General features: G+C 49.9%; 2 protein-coding genes across 2 annotated transcripts in view; both read right to left on the reverse strand.

The window, feature by feature from the left end:
• The window catches only part of Fbxo41 (F-box protein 41), a 32,826-nt gene extending 32,296 nt beyond the window's left edge, over positions 1-530 (reverse strand). Inside the window, exon 1 of the mRNA XM_034512510.2 lies at positions 216-530. The gene's annotated coding sequence lies outside the window, so the exon portion shown is untranslated. The remainder of the gene's footprint in view (positions 1-215) is intronic.
• A 5,607-nt stretch (positions 531-6,137) lies between these two features.
• Positions 6,138-10,986, reverse strand: Egr4 (early growth response 4). Its single transcript, XM_034511292.2, has 2 exons — positions 9,733-10,986; positions 6,138-9,414 (listed from the first exon to the last, which is right to left on the reverse strand). Exons 1-2 carry the CDS (start codon positions 10,133-10,135, stop codon positions 8,111-8,113), a joined length of 1,707 nt encoding a protein of 568 aa, XP_034367183.2. The 5' UTR covers positions 10,136-10,986; the 3' UTR covers positions 6,138-8,110.
• Positions 10,987-18,034: the final 7,048 nt, after the last annotated feature.

Here is an 18,034-nt window from a genome sequence, read left to right on the forward strand (position 1 = left end):
AGGGGGGAGGGGAAGCCTGGTCCCAAACCCGTTCTGATTTTAATTCCTTAAATTAACCCCTTGGATGCCTGGAAGCTTGGCCTGCCCAGAATCCCTCCCACCCAGTTCTAGCGGCCTCGCGGCCTCAGGAGGGCAACAGGGAAGAAGACAGGGGAGGAGGGGGCAGCGGCTGAGGTCTTCCTCAGCCCCGCAGCACGCTCCAGACTTGCCTTTACCTCTTCCAGCCTGTGGCGAGACCAGGCACCGCGGCCCTGGGCTTGGGGCGCAGAGGCACAGACCCCGCGTGTCCGGTTCAGATGCAGGGCCGCCGCCAGGCCTTAGCTTTTGGTCCCCACTGCAGCCTTGGGTGGCCGCCGCAGCCTCCCGGTTGGGGCGGGGGCGGCCGAATCCCCCAGCCCGGCACAGCGGGAGGGGCTCGCGATGCGATCACGGGCGGGGTACGCAGGGCGGAGGAGGGGGGATAGGAGGGGGCGCTCGGCCCCGGCGCAGCTAGGAGAGAGGGAGGGAGGCGGCCCGGAGATGGGGCGGAGCCGGCCCCTCCTCCGGGGCGGGCTCTCCAGCAAGAGGGGAGCGGCAGTTGCAGCCAGGAGTGGCTGCGCCTGGTCCCCACGTTTTCCACAGAAGCTGGTGGCTTGGATGGAGGATGGGCACTACGGGGGTGGGGATGCAACCTTCCTCCACACCAGGCACCACCACCGAGGCATTCCTGTGCCTTGAAGCTTCCAGCTGTGTCCACTGTTACCCACCTTTAATCAGGGCCTGTCCACCCTAACCCACCCCTCATACTTAACCTGCACCCAGTGAGGAGCAGATCTTGGGATGGGTGGTTCTGGAGACCAAAATGAGGCTGGCATGGACACTATGACATACATCACAGTTCTATAGCGTCCTCTTGGGCTGCGAGCCCATCGCATGCACTCTGTGACTTCAAGTCAGTCTTTGGGGAAGACTTGGCTGCATTGGGCCACACTGTGTCATGTTCCCGGACCTAATACTGTTTCTGGACTTATAAATGGAAAGGAGCTGCGACCGTGTATTGGTTTGCTCCAAATAAACCCATCATTTCCATAGAATAGCACCTCTTGGCTTCAGGCCTACCTATCTGCTGAGGTAGGCACAGCCTGGCTGTCTTGCACAAGAGGAAGTTCACAAGGCTGGACTTGAGCTGGCAAAACAAAACAACCCGTTGGAGTTCCAAGACCATGGCTGAACTAGAATGAGGAAAAGGGAGATGATACTTGGACCACACAGCAGTGCCTCGGCTGCACCTGGGGCCTGCAGCAGAGCAGAAATCCAGCCAGCGTAGTCCCAGGACTCCCCTGGAGGCTTTGGGTGGCTTCCACTGACCCCATCCACCCATGAGAGGGCAGAAACCCCAGGGACATGGAGTGTGGGGAAGGAATCTCTAGACTGGTCAGGCAGTTTAGGGGAAACGATACATCTAACAAGAAACAGAGTATACAGAGGCCAAGCCCGTGAAGCACTCCCTCTTTTCCTTCCTGAATCTCTGAAGCCTTTCCACCTCCAGGAAGTCTTCTTAGATTAAGTAAGTCCCTATCAGTTAAGCAGCAGGCATCCTGATGGTGCTTTAATACATATCGTTCACTTTCCAATAGAGTAACAAAGCAAAAGCTATTTCTGTCCCTGCTGTGATGGTTCAGCCTGTCAGCCTCTCTCAGAGGGTTTGTAATCACCTATGGTGTGCCTTAAAGGGAGTTTAGAGAGAGGCAGCTTCAGATAGATCAAGACCCACCCTCATGGGCGTCTCATGCACTGAGGTCCCAAACTGATGTCTGCTTCCTGACTGTGGACACAGTGTGACCAGCTGCCACGCCTCCCTGGACATGCTGGACTGTGTCCCATCAAACAGTGAGCTCAAGTAAGCCCTTCCTGCCTTAGGCTGCTTGTGTCAAGTTTTTTGTTTTTTTTTTTTTTTTTTTTTTTTTTTTTTTGTCTGTCACAGAAGTGAGAAAATACACCCACTTCAGGAGATGGAGAAGCTAAAGTTCAAAGTTCAACAAATATCACGGCCACAGTTTGAATGCCAGGTACTCAATCCATCCTGTGATCAAAACACAGCATCTGCTGTAAAGTTCCCAAGCCTGTTCCTGTCGAAACGCAGACTTGATAAATCCACCTGTTTCTGTAGCCAGCCCAAAGTATCTCTTTATCATCTCAGCCCCACCTTTGTTGTGATATTGCCCTTTGTGTTTGTTGTGCTTATATGAAAACAACTTAGGGCATGGAGTGTGCTGTGTATGTGCTTTTGTGTGTGTGCATGCATGCATTTGAATGTGTATGGAGGTATACATGTGTGGCTATGCAGGTATATATAGATGTATGGGTGTATTTGTGAGTGCATGTGTGCATGGCTGTGTATGCATGTGGGTGTATATGTGAGGGTGTGTGTGCTGTCCTTATGCACATAGGTACACACATGTATTCCCACACACATATATGTATGTGCATATGCATGAATGCATGTGCGCATGTGTGACCATGCTATATTTCACAGACAACAGTTCCTGCTTGGTTGTTATGGGAACCACTGTTCTAAAAATGTAAATCCCACTCCATGTGGTCCAGAGAAACCAAAAGAGAGAGCACTCAGTGACAAACACATCTAGGGCTCCCAAGGCTAAGGCAGGGAATCATGAATTAAGAATCAGCCAGGACCCAGATAGTCAGAGACGTAGTCCTGTTCTCAGGATCCCACCGTAGTGTCAGGGCCTCCATCCTGCCTTTTCTCATTACTCCCCTCCCAGCTCCATGCTCTCTGGCCACCTTCTTTCTCCCTTCCTTCTCTTGTGAACTAGTCAGAACAGTGATTAAATCCTTAAGTGAATCGTGCTGTCTTGCTGAGATGGAGCCCACATGTATGGATGTGTGGAAACAAGGTTTCCACCCTGGAGGGAGCTCAAAGGTGAGACATTCTGGGGTCAGAGTCTAAGGGAGAAGATAGAGATGGAGGTGACTGGAAGACAAATTTAGATTGGACATGGGAGGCTTTAACCGTGCAGTATGTGGTTGGTTTTTTTTTCTTTTTTTCTTTTTTTTAAGACTTTTAGTTATATGTATGTTTGTGTGTCTGAGCGTGTGTGTGTGTGTGTGTGTGTGTGTGTGTGTGTGTGTGTGTACCACAGTGGCCAGAAGGGAGCATGATCTGGAGCTGGAGTTACAGGTGGTTATGAGCTGCCATGTGTGTTCTAGGAACTGCACTCAGGTCCTGTCCAACCAAGTGCTCTTGGCTACCGAGCCTTCTCTGCAGCCTTTATGAATATGCTTTTGTTCTGTTTGTGAGATAAGAGCTCTCTGTGCAGGCCTAGCCTGGCTGTCCTGGAACTTACTATGTAGACCAGGCTGGCCTCAAACTCCACTCTGCCTTCTGAATGCTAAGATTAGAGGCAGGTACCACCATGCCCCAAGTGTGTATGTTTTAAAAATATTTATTTAGTATGTATACATATATATATGAATATGGGCTCATGTGTGCCATGGTTTGTGTGTGGCAGTTAGAGGGAAATTTTCTTTCATTTTTTAAAGGCAGAGTCTTCTTGATCTATCTACAGCTGCCTTCCATACTTCAAGCTAGCTGGCTGTGAACTTCCATGTGATTCTCCTGTGCTTTTCTTGTCTCCACCTCCTCCTATCTTAGGAGAGGAATGCTGGGACTACAGGTTCATGCCACTACGTCTGGCTTTTTAAGTAGGTTTGGGGCAATAAACTCCAGTCATCAGGCTTGTGTGGCTATTAGCACTTTTACCTCCAGAGCCATCTCCCTGGCCCAGATATAAGTATTTTAGTACAAAGCTAGATGTCCTGGGTCAATTTGGGACACTATTATGTCATGAATGGTGTTTTACAAAGTTTCTATCATTAGTGCCGTGTGATGGAATGGAAGGAGATATGAGTCAAGAAAGAGTTGGGTAGTTTAAACTGGTTATACTGGTCTCATTTCAAACAGGGAACAGGGGTTGGTTGGTGTGAAAGGAAAAGATAGAGCAGATGCTCTAGGCTGCTTTGTCCAAGGCCTCCAGAGCTTATCTCATCAAAATTCTTATTTCTGGGTTTGAGGATGTAGCTCAGTGGGTAGAGCGCATGCATAACATGCAAGAGGCCCTGGGCTGGGTCCACAGTGACAGACAGACAGACAGACAGACAGAGACACAATTTTATGAAGGGAATGGAATTTAGAGAGACAAAAAAAATGTCAGCACAAAAGCATTGAAGTATGCTGAGTTCAGCCCCTGGAAGGCCTGGGGTGGAAGTCAACAAGCCTGTAAGCTCTTTGGAGAAGAAGGAGCTACCTCTGAAAATTATAACTACTTATACCTGTATAGAACAGAAACTCCAAGAAAGGAACTGTCAAAAGATCCAGCTGGGTGTGGCATGTCTGTAATAGCAGCACAGCAGGGGCAGAGACTATACAGTGAGCTTGAGGAGAGCCTGGACTACATGACTCCACTCAGAAAAACAATCAACAAAAGGCTCTTCACCACTGGCTCATACTCTTAGAGTGCCAGGTAAGGGAAAGATACCCTTAACCTGGGCCACAGAGCCCTGCTGCCCAGGTTAATCCTTAATGCCAGATGAGTTTACAAGCTAAAAGCAATAACTCATAAAACAATGGATCCCAAAGGAGAATGAACAAGATGCCAAAGAATGGCAGACGACTTAGTGGTTAAAGGCACTGGCTGCGCTTCCAAAGGACCCCTGTTCAATTCTCAGCACCCACATGGCTGCTCACAACTGTCCATAACTCCAGTTCCAGGGGATGTGACACCCTCGTTCATGCAGGTAAGACGCCAGTGCACATAGAAGAAAAATAAATTATTTTTAAAAACAAAATAAACAATACAATTTAAAATCATAAAACAAACCCTAAAACAATACAAATCAAACCAAAATAAAAATGAACTGACATCCCTTGATGCTTTTTGGGGTTTTCTGATTGACTTTAATTTTCTCCATCTCTGGCCTAACATTCTCTTCCTTTAAAACTCCCAGAGAATCTCCACTAAATGAGGACAAAGAGGACTTCTTGGCCAGTCACCAGGATTACTACAAAGTCACTTCCCTAGAGTTACCTTTTCTTATCATGCTACACTTAATAGTCAGGTATGAGGACAATCTGGGAAAGAAGACTACACAGAGAAGACTACAGTGACGGAACCCAGCAGAAGCAGGCGAGGACATTCTGGTTCAGAGACCAGCCACCGGAAGCCTGCCTATATGACCTCCTTTTTCAGGTGGTGTGGTTTGGTGCTGCTTAAGATATGGGTCTTTTCTGTCCTGCTGCTCCAAAGCCGCAGGATCTTCATGACACAGAAGCCAGAGAACTCGAACCCGGACAATGACTCATTGCAATAAGCATTTGCAAGAGATTATGTGTGGACAGAGGGACACACTATGACACACTACAGCTTCCACGATGAGACGTTTTCTATGCTTTGTTTATTTTTTGTTTGTTGTGTTTTTTTTTTGGGGGGGGGGAGGTAGCAAAGGCAGAGAGTGGATACAAGGGGATGGGGAGACGAGCAAGACTGGGGTACATGATGTGAAACTCACAAAAAAACAATAAAAAGTTAAAAAGAAGAGGAGAAGGAAGAGAAAGAGGAGAAGGAGGAGCTGGGCCTTCATTGGGCTTTCATGCTCTTCCTTGCCTACTCTGTATAGAAATGAAGTCTGATGTCCATGCCTATGAATGGAGGTACAGTCAGTATGATAATGAGGTTCACCTTTTATCTTAGGTCTCCTGAATCTACCACTTACCTCTCAGTGTCTGGAAATCCATCACTTGAGCTCCAAAGGGTTAAATGTTGCTCTCCACAGGCCATACTTCTGAAATAGCAATTCTTTTGGAAAAGACAGCATCAATTTGTCACAATTCGTTTATTAGACACAAGTCCTCAGTCCTGAGAGGACACTTAATTCCCAGGGAAAGAAAAGGCTACAAGCCTGGGACTGGGTCATTTTGTCTCTGATCAGCTGTTGTGGTTGCATTTGGGTGACAAAACCTTTCCTGGGGTAACAAATCACATTCATCTACTTGCCCCAGGTAGCAAACCCATGACAGACCAAAGTACAGATACCACCAAAGTCCAACTTGGTGAACCAAAGAGTTTTATTGAGGTTACTTACAGGAGCAGAAATGACTCAAAGATACCTGTATCACCAAGGCCCACCACAGCATAGGTGATGAGGTTCTGAGAGACCATATCAGAAGAAAAAGAAAGAAAGGAAAAGAAAAACTACAGTGGACAGGGGTTGGGGAGATGGCCTGGTGGTAAGAACACTTGTTACTCTGGCAGGGGACTGAGGTTGGATTCCTATAACCCACACGGTGTCTCAGGGCCATCTGGGATTTCAGTCCTAGGGATCTGACACTCTTCTGACTTCTGTGGGCACCAAATACACAGCCATACATTCGGGCAAAACATTTATGCATCCAAAGTAAATAAAACGAAAAACCATAATGTGAGGTGTGACGGAGGTCCTCTGCAAAGGTGTGCACTTGCAAACGCACATGCACACACGTGCACACACAGATAGAAACGACCAAAATCCCTAGTAGGTGGCTACTGAAGAACATTACATTAAGTTGACCTCTAAACACTCTCCCTCCCCCTCCCAAGAGGTCAGCTGAGTTGGCCTACCCTTGCTTTAGCATAGAGCTGTCATTCAGGAGGTGCAAGGTTGGCCTTTTATACAGCCCAAGGTGGAAAAGACTTCGAGGAGCAAAACAAGAGAATGAAAAGGATGTCCTACCTGCCCTATTACAGGATCATGGTTTCTCATGCCTGTCTGCACCCCAAACCATAAATGGTTAACTGGAAGTTTTGGAAAGGGTTTTGACTGAGTTGGGCGGTTTAGTAGGACTGTTATTTCCTGGAGAGGGCCCTTCCAGGAGCCCCTGGCTTGTTCTCCACAGCCCGAACTCTGGCCCAGTTGAACCCAGAGACCCTTTTGGCCTTTACAGCATGTGATTCTTGAACAGATGTATCTGTGGTAGCAGATATTAACAGAGTAGTCACTTTCCACTAAAATGCAGCAGCATCTGCCGCCCAGGGCGCCCTCTAGTGCCATATCTTTCCTGTCTGGAAGCCTTTTCCCAAGACTTATCTTTCCTTCCATTCCCGGGCTGGAAAGCAAGCTACTACCTACTACTGCTTTGCTTTCCAGTTAGGGATAACAGACCCTGGTTGTTTCTAGTTGGATCACACAGTAAGCAACTTACACTGACTGCTTCCTGTTTTGAAAATGGTACTAGACTGAGGCCTAGAGGACATCATGCTATCACTACCTTTCTTTGCCTTCCACTTTTGGTTCCAGAAACATTGCTAACCCTTAACCCAGCGGTGAAGAAGTACATCAATATATTCTCTTATGTTTATGAAATGCCCAGTATGTGTCATGGTGCTTGTCAGAGGCCTGCATCTCACCAATGTGGGTATTTCCTGTCTCCTGGCATATATCTACTGTTCTGGGTGAGAAGTTAGGGGGTCAGAGTTAGGAGGTTTTTTTTTTTTTTTTTTTTTTACAAGGCAGATTCGGTAAGCTTTTAGCACAATAATTTTAATTGCAAAAATAAACAGTTTTGTCAAATGCTTGAGAGTAGCGTCTGCTTTACAAAAAAATGAACGACAACAAAAAGGAAATAACCCCAAAGCAAAAACATCACATTCAAAGGCTTGCTGGACTTGCTGTACAAAGTTCTTGAGAGACCGGCTCGGTACATCCCCAGCTTGTCTCTGGGGAGGGATAAAGAGGAAGGCGTGGGGCGACGCCAGTTACAAAAAAAAAAAAAAAAAAAGAAAAAGAAAAAAAAAATCTCTTCAGTCCCAAGGAAGTGCCTGCTCTGTGGGTGGACCGAGAGGACTGTCCCCAGAGCGGCTGGCTGGAGGAAGGCGGCTCCGGAACAGCGGGCGCTGTCCGCGGAACCCGTGCTGAAGGGCGTGAGCGGCGGGCGCTTCGGGGGAACTGGAGCTGGACTGTGGGTGGCCCCGGACGTGCGTGGAAGAGGCAGGGAGGGCAGCGGGGACGAGGGACCGGCGGGACCGTGGCGCGTGCGCCGGGGACCGGCGTCCCCGACCTACGGGGCCAGCTCCGGCTACAGCGCGGCGAAGGAGAGGCCCAGCGAGTAGAAGCCCAGGCCCTTGAGGCGCTCCTCGGCGCGCGCCTTCTGCTTCAAGTGCACCTTGCTGTGCCGTTTCTTCTCGTCGCTGCGCGCGAAGCGGCGGCCGCACACGTCGCAGGCGAAGGGCTTCTCGCCCGTGTGGGTGCGCACGTGCGTGGTGAGGTGGTCGCTGCGGCTGAAGTTGCGCAGGCAGATGCGGCACTGGAAGGGCTTGTGGCCCGTGTGGATGCGCAGGTGGCGGTTGAGCTCGTCGGAGCGCGCGAAGCTCCGCACGCAGCTCTCCACGGGGCAGGCGAAGGCCTTGACGTGCGGCCGCGGGCAGAAGCAGCGCGCGCTGCACTTGCCGCCCCGGCGTCCCTTGCGCCGGGCTTTGGCCGCGGGGAAGGAGGCGGCGGGAGATGCGGGCGCGGCCACGCCGCTGCCCCCCGGGAGGTCGGCCACCAGGGGTTTGGAGAAGTCCGCCGTGGCGGCGCCGCGCAAGCCCAGAGGGGAGAGCTGCGCCTGAGGGGCGGCCAGGAACTCTCCGCCTTCGCCGCCGCTCCCTCCCTCCCCGCCCGGAGGGGTCAGCAGCGCGGGGAGGCCCTCGGTCCCCTCCCCTAAGTCACCTGGGGCCAGCGAGAAGGCGTCGTAGGCCCCTGCCGGGTAGAGTCTGGTGGCGGGGCCGGGCAACTCGGCCGGGCAGCTGATGGAGAGCAGGTCCTCGACCTTGGTCCCTACCGCGGAGAAGCGGGCCTCCGGGGTGGTCTGGAAGCTTCCCTGCGAGCCACAGTTCCCCGGGGTCCCGGCCGACAGCAGCTCCCAGGGGGCGTAGGGCCCTTTGAAGGCCGAAGCAGCAGCGTCCAGCGCTGGAGAAGCGGGAGGCGCCCTCAGGCCGGGCTTGACGTCGGGCGGGGAGAGTTGGGGCTCGAACAGGCACTGCGAGGGGGCGCCCGCCGAAGGCGCGGCCTCCCAAAACGCCTCCGGGAAGGCGGCCGAACTCAGATCCGGGGAGTAAAGGTCCGGCAGCAAGGCATCGGGGCCCGTGGGGAAAGGGACATCCAGGGGGGACCGAGACGCTGCCGCCTCGGGGCTGGGGAAAGGGGCCAGGCCCAAGATGCCAGACATGAGGTTGAAGAGGGCCTCCGGGTCGTGCGGGTGTTCGGGAACGGCCTGGATGAAGAAGCTGCCGCTGTAGCTGAGGCCCGAAGGGGGCGTGGGTGCAGGGCCCTCCAGGAAGCAGGAGTCTGTTAGGTCCCCTCCGGCGCCGCAGCTGCTCAGAGCCCAGCTCAAGAAGTCGCCTGGCAAAGGAGGGACCACGCATCAGCCCCGCACACATCAAAGGGCGTGCCTCGGAGCCTGCAGCCGCGACCCCCTCCGCCGGAGCCCTCCCGGCGCAAAGCCAGCCGCAGGGCGCCTCGTGCACTTCCGATCCTGCAGCGGAGGGACCCCCACGGACGCCCCAGGGCGCGCACACGCAGGGCTCCCGCACAAGCGCCTGTGGCCTTGGTGGGGGTGGGAATGGGACCGCGCGCTTGGGGGACCTCCCCACCCCGCGCGCCTCTCCCATCACCCCTCGTCGCGTTCGGCATCTTCGAGCTCCTAGCCCCGCTCCTTACCTCCAGGATACGCGGCAGCCGAGGGAGCGTCCCTAGCAGGCAGCCGGGGCAGCTCGGGGCTGGCGTGGGCGCAGCCTTCGGTGGGCTTGGAGAGGAGCGCGTCGGGGCCGGAGAAGTCGCTCAGGTGGAGCATGGCGCGGTGGCGGCGGGGCGCCCGGGGCCTCGCTGAGCTGGGGCGCGTGCGGCTGGCAGGGAATCCGGGCGCCCCAGCTCTAGGCTCCCGACGCTTGGCTCGGGGACGAGGCTTGGGGGGCCGCGGCGCCCTGGGTCGCCCGCACCTGCCTCGGGCGGCGGCTCCTGGCTTCTCCAAAGTGCAACCGGGCTCTCCCAACCTACAGTCCCCCCACTTATATAGCTGCGGCGGCGCTGGCTCCCGGCTTCCGACTCCCCGGGCCACTGCCATTTCGGGAGGCCCCGGCCCTGGCGCCGTGACGTAAATGACCAAACATGGACACAGGATGTATACCGGGGACTCCCGAAAAGGAAAGCTCGGCCTGTGACGTCGCTGCCGCCGCCGGGCTCGCGCCGCTGCGTGCGCGCGAGTCCCCAGAGCGTGGAACCTCGTGCGCGTTGGGCCACGGGTGCGCCCCGCAGGGGCTGAGCGCCCAGTGAGAGCCCGGGATGCGCGTTGCTCTCCAGTCCGTAGGATCACTGGTTCGAATCCGCGGTTTCCCACTTTAAAAAAAAAAAACGTTTGCTCCCACCTAACACCAGGTTCTTCACCTGCGAGCTTGCTAAGGAGAGAAATAACCAGATAACATGAAGTCCTGGGCACAGTTAGTAACCCAGAAACGGATAAGAACACTTGAGCTGAGAGTAAAGGTGTATGTCACCATGCCAAGTTGAGAGTACATTCTGAAAATTAAAGATTTCTCTTGCTTTCATTTTTTTTTTCTTGAGGTAGCCATGTTGACGTTTCTTGAGTAGTTTTTGGGAAAATGTTTTTGTCTGTACAAACATCCAAACTGTTCTGGAAATTTTTTTTTTTCACTTAAACTAGCTGAGAGATTGTATCATGTCTGAAGACAAAGACCTAGTTTGCTATATAAGGCTGACTAGTTCTCCATGGCACAGGAAGACACTGAATTAGCCTCGGAGTGGTTCCTATCCATGAACACATGGGTAACTTCCGACTTTTTGTTTTCTGTTTTTTAATGTTGATGTCATTGTCCTTAACTATATAAATGTGAACACATCTGGGATAAATTATGAGTGTAAGTCTAAGCTACAGGATATCCAGTTTTTGACAGACAGCTGACAGACAACTTGTGGCAGTCCCTTTTCTGCTACCTGCAAGGAACTGGGTGCTTCTGGGATTAAAAGCTGTTATAAAAGTTTGAAATAGCATTTCTTACATTTTAGATTTATTTTTATTATTGTAAATTTTTGGGGGTGGGGCTTGTGCATGAAGAGTGCAGATGCCCACAGAGCCCAGACCTGCTGGATCCCCCTGGAGCTATAGTTATAGGTGGTTATGAGTAGTCCAATGTGGGTACTGGGAACAGTACCTGGGTCCTATGCAAGAGCAGTGAGTTCTCATAACTGTTGGGCTGCCTCTGCAGCCTGAAGTCATTTGATCAAATGATTAAGTTTAACATAAAACTGAAAAGTAAAGAGCTCCAATTTCTGGGCCTCTGGGCACTGGAGGGCAGGGGTAGCAGGTTTGAGGTCCCCCCACTTCATTTCCATTCTCCTCAAAACAGGGACAAATTCTTTGTGGGACTACAGAGAGGCTGCCAGTGTATCTCTGAGAACCCCCTCCCCTTATGCCTTTTCAAGAGTCTGTGCCCCTTTATCTACTGTATAAACTCAGTATCCCAGAACATTCAGCACCCTCTCAGTATTCATCCCCTAGGTTCCTCACTGGGCCCAGATGGTAGATTTCAGCTGCTACCGGAGAAGTCCACTTCCATTCTTAGCCACTCCTCCACCCTACAGTGACTTTCCAAGTTCACAGAATAAGCTCCATCACACACCCATCTGCAGAATGCACTGATAGACTTCCATGCATCTTCCCAAGTCTACAAGCTGGATGAAGGCTTCTTTACAACCATGCACAGATGTGGTCCCATGACGGCCACAGTTCCAATGTTACGTTATCAGCACACATGCTGTGCATATAAAAACACGGACGTGGGACTGTTTGTGCAGCTCAGCTGTAAGTGCCTGCTTAACATACACATCTCTACGTATGATGCTTCATGTTTGTAATCCCAGCACTGTGGAGGTAGAAATGAGGGGTTAGAAGTTCAAGGCCAGACTCATGCTACATAAAACCTTGTCTAAAAAGAAACCTGTTTGTAAGGAATGCACAGACATACACAGAAAATTTTTCTTCTGCTCTATTTCAGACCCAGAGCTTGACTCTAATCCAAATTCATTGCCTAGGCCGGGTGAGCCCACACCAGACAGGAAGGGCACACGTGTCTCACATATATTCTGGCATCTTGTGGCCTAAGGGGAGGGGAAGAGAGGAGCTCGGCTGGGCAGGTGTCCAGGACTCCCCGGGTGGCCCGTCGGGCCAGATTGGCCAGCCCCAGGTTGCCCATTCCTTCTGCTGTTCTTCCCTCCGCCACAGCACCCCTCCTCCCTCTTAGTCATGGATAAGTCCCTTAGTCCTGTGGTGAGGTGCCAGGCCACTGCAGTTCTCTGCCAAGGGCTGTTGGACTAGATCTGTGCTGGGACAAGCATCCAAGTCACCTTAATTTGCTTTTTGCTAGAGGCAAGACCTGGGGCAGGGCTAGAAAGGAGGAGAGATTAGGAGGAGGCTGGAAGATTGTCCTCTGAGTTAGGGCTGGCACACCCCGACTGGACATGGTGGTGGTAGTAAGGTGTGTGTGTGTGTGTGTGTGTGTGTGTGTGTGTGTGCATGCGAGGTGGGTGGGTACAGGTGTCCATTTCTGTGTACTTCCATCAGGAGACACAGTCACACAAAATTACTATTCCTGGAGGACAAAGAGCATCTATTTCTATTTGGTTCCCTGTGAACAAGGAGGGACTAAATGAGAGACATTTGAGCATTCCCCTTCCAGTGTGGCTCCCTTTTCTTCCAACTTTGTGCATGCGTGTGTGCATGTTCATGTGTGCTTGCACATATGTGCTAGTTCACGTGGAGGTCGGAGGTCAATGTCAAGTGTCTTCGATCATTCTTGTGCTGACTAGTTTTCTGTCAACTTGACACAAGGTAGGGTCATCTGGGGAACTGGGGAACTGGGGAAAGGGAACCTCGACTGAAAAAAAAACCACCATCAGGTTGTCCTGTAGATATGCCTTTGGGGCATTTTCTTGACTAATGACTGGTGTGTGGGAGGGCCCAGCTCACTCCCAGCTCTGCTGCTCTTGGGCAAGTGGTCCTGGGTTGTGTAAGAAAGCGGGCTTACCAAGCCATTGGGAAGCAATCCAGTAAACAGTGGTCCTCCATGGCTCTGCTTTCAGTTTCTGCTTCTAGGTTCCTGCACTGAGTTCCTGTCCTGACCTCAAGACGGACTACAACTGTAAGCTGAAATAAGTCCATTCTTTTCTAAGTTCCTTTCGGTCCTGGTGTTTATCACAGCAGTAGAAACCTAGCCAAAACAGATCTCTACCATATTTTGAGGCAGGATTGCTCACTGACCCCCGAGCTCATTGATTCTGAAGGACAAGCTGACCCCCAAGTTCCTAGGCCCTGATCTAGGATTATAGGAATGTGCCGCCACACCTGATTGGTTTTCATTTTGATTTGTTTTTGCTTTTAACATGGGTTCTGGGAGTCAAACTCATGTCCTCGTGTTTGTGGAGCAAGTACTTTACCAACTGTATCATCCCCCTTGCCTTTCCTCCGAACTTTTAGCAGCCTGTAAAGACTCTCTGGGTTCAAAGGGAATTAAGGTCTCAGTGAAGGGTTAGAAGTCAAGGACGCCAGGCTCTTTGGGCTCTGGTGGGTTACACCTGAGATAGAAAAACATGGATGCTCAAAAGGGAGATAATATCCACCTAGTCTTTGCAAACATTGTATCATTTTCTTACCTCCTTGAAGCAGGGAGCTGCAGTTTCCTGTTTTCAGGGATCAAGGATGAAACACTGGAGATGTTGTGTGAATTGCCCAGGGCAACTTTTGTTCTATGGTAGGGAGCCGAGTGGTGAGTTCAGGCTAGTCTACAAGATTACTTCAAACATTGTTTACTTTACAGAATGGTTCACACAACCATATTTGTGGTGGAAGGTCTTCTAGCTTTTCAAGTAGGGAACACAACCTAGCCATTACTGAACCCGGAAAGACTGTCAGGCCCACCATGGACAAGAAGCTGATCTGATGGTGGTGGCAGTAAGGTGTGTGTGTGTGTGTGTGTGTGTGTGTGTGTGTGTGTCCTTGAGGAGAGGAAAAGGATATTTCATATTTCGATGGTAGAGGCAAGGTGAAGTTTATTTTTAGATAATCGGACAAAATGGTGCCGAATGAATGGATGGATGGATGGATGGATGATTTCATTCACTGAACACAGCCTGATGCCAGGTACTGTGAGGGCCCTTCAGATGGTGATGCTGCTGCAGCACCTGGCAGGGGAAGCTCTACATCCAGAGAGCAAGCTGAGCCAGGAGGGGATGGCAGGGAAGGCAGCCTACTTTCTTCTCCAGGAAGGGAAGAAACCCAGCCCTGCCACGGCTCTGCTAACAGGACCGCTCTTTCCCCACACCCCACCTTGATCTTTCTGCTCTAAATATCATTGTGTTCAAATAATACTGTGTGTATTTTAAAAGACTCCAAGAAGACAGCTGCCTGGGAGTATTAATCATGAAGAGACCAGTGCTCGGTCGCCATGGTGACTCCTGACGGAGCTGAAGAGCAATTCCCTGCTCCACTTCCTGGGGCCATGAGGATGCAGGGACACTGCATCCTTGGCTTGCTCCTCTCTTTCCTTTCTGCTTTGTCCCCTCTTCCATTCTTCCTTCTTTCCTTCCCTCTTTGTCTATCCCTTCCCTTTTCCAATTCCTGGAGGATTTACAAAAAAAAAAAAAAAAAAAAAAAAAAAAAGGACAGAAGCAGGATGGGACTACTAGATTGACAAGTCGGAAGGCCAATGAAGCTTCAGCAGGGATGGAAGGAGTGTCCACAGTGTGCCCAGCCTCCCCTCAACTCATGCAGAGCCCCCAGGTTTCCATGAGCACTAGGGCAGGAATCTAATCATCTGGTCATGGAGCAGGGAACCCCTGTCAGGTCCTCTGTCCCTTCTCTCTTCCCTGCAAAATAGGCAGGAATTTAATTTTTTCTTCCTTTCAGTCTCCCTTCTCCTCCCTTTCCCCTTCTCTTTCTTTTTCTCAATCTCATGATGGAGCTGAAATCCGGGTCCTCATGATATGTTGGACAAGTGCTGCTTCTGTCATGTACATATACTGGTTTTGCTATTGTAGTTGTTGTTTGAGATGGTCTCATACGTCCAAACTAGCCTTGAATTTGCTGTGCAGCAGAGGATAACCTTGAACTCCTAATTCTCGTACTCCTGTCTCCAAAGAGCAGGGATTAAAGGCATGCACTGCCATCCCGTGTTTATACAGTGCTGGAGATCAAACCCAGCATTTTGGGCATGTGAGCAAGCACTCTTAACAATTGTGTGACATTCCTAACATCATCTGAATATTCTAAACTCCAAAGTTTACTGATTATAAGAAAAATCTGGGCATTTTTTATGGCAACTAATGAGAAAAAAGGAAAAAAAATCATTGGGCACAGAGGCTTATGTTTGAATTAGTCCCAGTACTGGGGAAGTAGAGGAAGTAGGACTGGCCAACCTGGGCTACATAGCCACTATGTCATAATGAATCCAAGGCCAGCCTGGGCTGCACAGTGAGACCCTGTGCCAAACAAAGTAAAAGTGGGGCTAGAGAGATGGCTCAGTATGTAAGAACACTATGTTGCTCTTGCAGAAGATCCAGGTTCAATTCCTAGTACCCACCTGGTGGCTTATAACCATGCAACTGCAGTTCCAGGGCATCCAGCAAGCACTCAAATACATGTATGAAGGCAAAATATTCATACACATAAAGTAAAATAAAGATAAAAAAATTAAAACATTAAAAAAAAAAGGGCTGGCAAGATGGCTCCATGGTTAATAGCAAATTCGCTCTTGCAGAGGACCCAAGTTTGGTTCTCAGCACCCACACCAGATGGCTCACAACCACCTGTAAGTCCAGCTCCCAGGGGTCTGATGCCCTCTTTAGGACTCTTCTGATACCAGCACTCACGTGCACACAGACACAATTAAAAGAAAAAAAAACCTGAAACAAAACAGGAGCCAGACATAGTGGAACATGTCTACCGAGCACACAGGAGGTAAAGGCTGGAAGATCATAAGTTCAAGGACATCCAGAGCTACAGAGTGAGACCCTATCTGAAAAACTGATAAAAGGAATCCAACTGCCTCTAGTCTTTTGTTCATACTTGGTGTATTGGTAGAGTATATATTTTTAAAAAGATATATGTATTTGCTTATCTTACATGCATCAGTGTTTTTCTTTTATGTATATATGTTTGAGGGTGTCAGATCCCCAGAAATTGGAGTTACACAGTTGTGAGCTGCCATGTGGGTGCTGGGAATTGAACCTAGGTCTTCTGAAAGAACAGCCATTGCTTCCAACTCCTTAGACATCTCTCCAGCCCATATTGGTGGAGTATTAACATGTTAGTATGCCAGCTAATGTTCAGGTACCACTTAGCATGGGCACCATTTGCCGGGCACTGAAAGCCTCACACACAACATCGTTTACTTCTATAAGCACATGGGTACCATTATTTTACAGGTGAGGGAACTGAGGCATGAAGTTGTTAGCTTCCCCAGACTTCCAAGATTAGAAAATGGTGGCTGGGTCAAAGGTAGCAACATTTAACATTATAAACACTGCCAAGCCTTCCTTGGGAAAAAATGGCTTCAGTTTCTAGGTCAGGCCTCTGGGCAGCCGGCTGGTAGGCTGACCGATGCTTTCCCAGATACATTGTAAATGTCATCATTAGGGATGGGCATCCTTGAGCAGGCCTTGGTGTGTCTTTTCCCCTTGCCCAGGAACATGAATGGAAGCATCCTCATGCTGGCACAGTGGACTCTAAAGGTGAGGCTCTCTGCTGTGGCTGGGCTAAGGACTAGATTGGAGTTGGGGGTTGGTTCTGCACCCTTCTTACATTGTTCTGCTTTGGCTGATGGGGGATGTGGAGAGGAGAACAAGATGGCTTCCTAGAAGTTACTCTCCCACTGTGAGGGAGGTTAGCTTCTCTCTTCCACTCTGCACCCTTCTCTAGTGTGACTGTTTCCTCCAGGTTGGACCCCACGATGGCCAGGTTGAGGCATAATAGCGGTGATAACCCACACAAGACCCTCGAGAGACCAGAATTGTCCCAAGTGTCCTCCTTCCATTTCTGTTGCTGTGATAAAATACCCTGACAAAAACAAGTTAGGGGAGGAAAGATTTATTCTAGCTCAAAATTCTAGGTTACAGCCCACCATAGCAGGGAAGTCACAGACAGTAGGAACTTGAACCAGCTAGTCACATGCACAGTCAAGTGCACAGAGAAAATTAATGAACTTATGTGTCCCCCAATCCCCATGCTTAGCTGGATTTCTCTATTCTTATACAGTCTAAGACCCCATGCCTAGGGAATGGTGCCATCCACAGTGGACTGGGTCTTCCCATTTCAGCTAATAGAATCAAAACAATTTCTCAAAGGCCAGTTTAATGAAGACAATCCCTTCTGTAGACTCTTTTCGTGTAGTTCTAGGTTTAGTGAAGTTTGAAAATTAAAGCTAACTACAATACTAAGATCCTCATGAGGCTTTTTCTTTCCCAAAGATTATATAAGCAGCCATTGATTGGGATCAGACTTCTTAATGGTTTAGCTGCCTCTGTGTTTCCCATATTCTTATAATTAAAACTCAAACTAGACTTGGAAAGAACCATTCTGATTTATTTATGTCTCTACGAAAAGTCTAAGAGTAAATCGTGGACAGAGCTGAGGTGGATAATCACTGGAAAGGTAAGACTAAGGAGTTATAGATGGGTCAAAGGAGTTGGAGTCAGCCCCCCTCTGTATCTAAGCTTGGTCCTCTTTTGAGGCAAACAATGATTTGGATTTCTTGTATGCTTTATTTTTATTTCATTCATTTATTTATTTATATACAGGTTCTCTCTACATAGTCCTGACTGTCCTAGAACTCACTATCAGGCTGATAGATCAAGCTAGCCTCAAATTTACAGAGCTCAGCTGGCCTCTGCCTCCCAAGCACTGGAATGAAAGCCATGTGCCACCATACACATATTATTTATTTATTTATTTATT

Source organism: Arvicanthis niloticus, chromosome 9 (assembly GCF_011762505.2).
Source record: "Arvicanthis niloticus isolate mArvNil1 chromosome 9, mArvNil1.pat.X, whole genome shotgun sequence".
Lineage (NCBI taxonomy): Eukaryota > Metazoa > Chordata > Mammalia > Rodentia > Muridae > Arvicanthis > Arvicanthis niloticus.

Bases quoted from the DNA above. Each gene is read 5' to 3' on its own strand.
- Egr4 (XM_034511292.2), bottom strand. From the start codon at position 10,135: ATGGCAGTGGCCCGGGGAGTCGGAAGCCGGGAGCCAGCGCCGCCGCAG. The intron at 9,415-9,732 runs GTAAGGAGCGGG...CTCCTTTGCCAG, and splicing joins GGCTGCCGCGTATCCTGGAG to GCGACTTCTTGAGCTGGGCT.